The 4,121-nt window shown below is 29.8% G+C and overlaps 1 protein-coding gene across 1 annotated transcript in view; it reads left to right on the top strand.

Moving 5' to 3' along the window:
- The window catches only part of LOC105450281 (C-terminal-binding protein), an 84,238-nt gene extending 81,952 nt beyond the window's left edge, over positions 1–2,286 (top strand). The window contains exon 8 of the mRNA XM_011690068.1: positions 2,155–2,286. Coding sequence (XP_011688370.1) covers positions 2,155–2,161 — 7 coding nt within the window. The 3' untranslated portion in view covers positions 2,162–2,286. The remainder of the gene's footprint in view (positions 1–2,154) is intronic.
- The last annotated feature ends 1,835 nt before the right edge of the window (positions 2,287–4,121 follow it).

The following is a 4,121-nucleotide window of genomic DNA, read 5'->3' as shown; positions in this document are numbered from 1 at the left end:
TTGTGTGCGTGCGTGCGTGCGTGCGTGCGTGCGTGCGTGCGTGCGTGCGTGCGTGCGTATGTGTAATGCGAATTGAACATTTAATTTGAATTATTATTGTAATCAGCTAATAATAGATATAATTTACAAAAGAGTAAAAGAGAGAATGGTGCAAAAAAAGCGCGATTGAAACGAACAAATTAGAAAAAAGATAATTCATGAATTTGAAAGTTCTGATATATAGACGATGATCTTTATGATCGCAATCCTAAGAATTACTAACAATCATAACAATTTATAATGGAATGAATTATATAGGAAGTTAAAAGATTTTTAGTGCGAATGTTAAGTAAATTAAGCAGTTCTTCCTCTTTATAACATCAAAAGAAAGGAGTTTATTTACCAATGTTGCAACAAAAACAAAGTATTGTACACGATATTATGTTAAGCCTGTTTGTCGTGTAGCCTTGATTATTATATATGATACATGATATATGTTAATTAATTTCACCAAAATACAGTACTCTCTTCCAATTCTTAATTTCTTAGGTATTAATAAGCAATTCTCTTAATTCCATAATTAATTCTCTTAAAATCGAATTTATGAAAAAATATTGCATCTTAATTCCTTAAACTAGATTTTTTTTTATGTTTTGTGTTATTCTTGATTGTAAATCGCGATGCGTTTTATAATATTCCTACCTTTATGTTTATTTCGAATAATTGTATCATATTTTACATTTCAATATATTTGCTTAATGAATAAAAGAAAGGAAAGAAAAAAAAGAATTTTTCTTTACACTGATTATTTACCCTAATTTTGAACTAAAACACGATAATCACAAAATATTTTTGATATTGCAGTCATACATTAATTTGTCACGCTGTATTTGGGTCCGCATTTATTGTTTCCGTTTTTATTGTAAAAAAATCACAATATCAATAATTCTCTATGTAATATGAATTAATTAAATTTTTGAGAAATAACCTTTTTTAATAAAAATTGTAATTTGTTACCCAAATTGTATTGAGATAGAAAAATGTTTTGTAAGATATATTTTGAATCGCAAAAATCGCAAAAATGCTGCATGAATACAGGAGGATTTAGGCATTAAAATTCCTGTTTGCGATAATAATATACAGAAATAATGAAATAATGAGACATTTAAAAATATATAGAAAATTAAAAAGAAAAAGTAAGAATACGCAGCAGACACTTGTTATCAAGTGGAAATAAAATTTAGGTAAAAATTATAAAAAACCGTGCGAAAAATTTACATTTTTCTTATTAATATTTATATTATAATATTATATATTATAATATTATATTATAATACTATTTGAGATGTGTCCATAATATGATATTGCCTTACTTTAAAGGAGTGAGAAGAATGAATGAAAAGTCATTTCTAGTAATTTACATTTTTTTATTTATTTAAACAATTTGTTGATGAATGCCTTGACCTCTTAGAACGATGTAGTATTTTTATTGCGACCAAAAAATTAATTTATAAATAATAATAGATAAGTGACATAATTTTATATAATAGAAACATTTTTGTCGAACAAATAATTTGTTTCCCATATAAGTATGTAAGAATAACTGTTTTCTGTAAGTTAGTTCGAATGATTTAAAGTGTAATGGATAAGAAGTTGCGATGAAAGTAAGAAAGTAGAGAGAAAGAGAATGCTAAAGGAGAGAGAAAGAGAGAGAGAGAGAGAGAGAGAGAGAGAGAGAATACAAAAATGAGTTTTATTAATTAATAATAATAACACGATTATTATGTATGAAGTAAAGCAATTGCAATGTGTTACGAATACTTGAATATAATGAAGATGATACATTATTAAGAAAAGAAATGAGAATACCAATTTTCTCAGAAGATTATAATATGGTGATAATAATAATTGAATACAAAAAGTAAGGAGACAATCTATTTTACAGAGATGTATATTTCTATTCGGTTTTCTATTTTAATAATTTTTTAGTTTAGATCTTAATTTTATCACATGAAATTGCTATTGAAAAATCAAATTGCAATAGCGATAATCATTAATTCTCTAATTAACGAAGAATCTTAAAAAAATTATTAAAGCATTGGGATTAAAAAATTGTTTTAATATATTATCAAATTTGCAAAAAATATTACAAGCGATTTTGTTTTCAATTTTCAGCGGCTGATATGTCAAGATAAAAGAGATAATCTTCGTTATTTAACCCATTAACGGCCAATTTTTTTAATAAAGACTATAATAGAAATGTTTTTTATTAATATAATGATAGTAAAAAAAAAAACGCAAATATGAAAGAAATTTTGTTTCCAATAACTTGTCATTTTATTTTAAATATTTTCTAAATAATTTTAATAAATTTGAAATATTTAAATATTTAAAAAATATAAATTTATGTATTTAAACAAATATTAAATTAAAAAATTTTAAACATTACATGATTAATAATTATTTAATAATTTTAACCTCTTATTAATATTAACCTCTGAAATTAAAAAGAATAATTTTGATTTAATCAAGATTTTTGATGTTCGATATATATAATCAATGTATTATACTTTTTTTTTTAGTTTAGAGGATATTAAATTAAGAATTGTTTGTATAACAGTTTTTCAAAATTTCTTATATATTAAAATTTTTAAAACTAATTTATAATTTATTTTTTTATAATATACTGTGGCCTTTACTGGGTTAAAAGTTCTCCGAATAAGAAGAAAGAAAAAGACTAGACTGAGTTTGGTATTTGTGGAAGCCTCCAGGATGCATCGTGCACACTTCCGCGATCAAGCCTTTCTCCGAGCGAGAAAACGCAAAAAAAATCATTCCAATTTCGACTTTAAATAAAAATCCGATGTCTTGGATGTATATGTGCGTGTGCGCGCGTGTGTGTATGTGTGTGTGCGTGTGCGTGTGTGCGCGCGGAGGAGAGGAGATATGTGTGTATGTATATATGTATGTATATATATAGTTATATGTATGCATATATATGTATATATGTTACCATCAAAACCCATAATCCGTTAAAACCCGAATTCACTAGTTAAAAAATAAAACTAGAATGGTTGACTAGCCGTAAAATCGAAAACCTTTGTGGACAGTACAATTATAGACCTTGTTTTGCCCTGTAAACAGAGGGCAGGTTGAACCTTGCTATACATGGAAAATCGAAAACCCATATGGAACAGTACAATTATAGATCTCGTTTAAACTAAATTTAAAATTAATTTTAACTATTGAAATCGGATTTTAACGGTAACATTGGATTTTGACGGTAACATATATACTTATATATATTTGCACACACACACAAACACACACACACACACACACACACACAATTTACGAGATAGAAATCCGAAGAGAGAAAATGAGAGATATAATGAGGTGACGCAGAACAAAGGAGAGTAAGAGAAGGGAAGAAAGAGAATGAAAGAAGAAATACAAAGCATCACAAATACATTTTCATACAAACACATAGAGCGCATGATATCATATATACATTTTTTAATAGAATATGCTGCGTGCATATATACGCAAGAAGTACAGACATACATACGAGAAACGTCTACTGCACGACAAGATGGTGCCGAATTAGAAGTTTTTTGCTTTTTACAATCAAGAAAAAGGGAAAAAATAGGAAAAACATTATAGAACCAATTTGTCTTGGCGCAGTCATATCCATATAAACGTAAAGAAACATTATACATTTTTTTTAGGAATATCATAAATACGTCATTATATATATATATATATATATATTGTGACGCTGCAGTCCGCTGCGGCGAGGCAGCGTCCCGCCGCCGTCACAAGGCGCGGGTTCGCGCCCCTTTTGCCGGACCGACAGCCGCGTTGTTTAAAGCGAGACCGAGATCTCCGGGAGGCCCGAACTTAAATCGCGTATCTTTTATTAATTTTATTTGGAACCTCTTATATGTACCGCAGCACCTCACCGGACCAACGGAGCGTCGGCAGAAAGGACTCGAGGCCATCGACAGCGAAAAGGAGTTGGAGTACGGGCGACCGGGCGCCGGAGCACAGGGGACACGCACCGGACACGCGGCGAGCAGGTGATCGAGCGCGCGAACGCGCGCAAGGATACCCGAGCCGTCAGGGGCGCGACCGGGACGGCG

This window comes from Wasmannia auropunctata, unplaced genomic scaffold, assembly GCF_000956235.1.
Source record: "Wasmannia auropunctata unplaced genomic scaffold, wasmannia.A_1.0 LD336064.1, whole genome shotgun sequence".
Lineage (NCBI taxonomy): Eukaryota > Metazoa > Arthropoda > Insecta > Hymenoptera > Formicidae > Wasmannia > Wasmannia auropunctata.
This window is presented reverse-complemented; position numbering and strand designations above follow the sequence as displayed.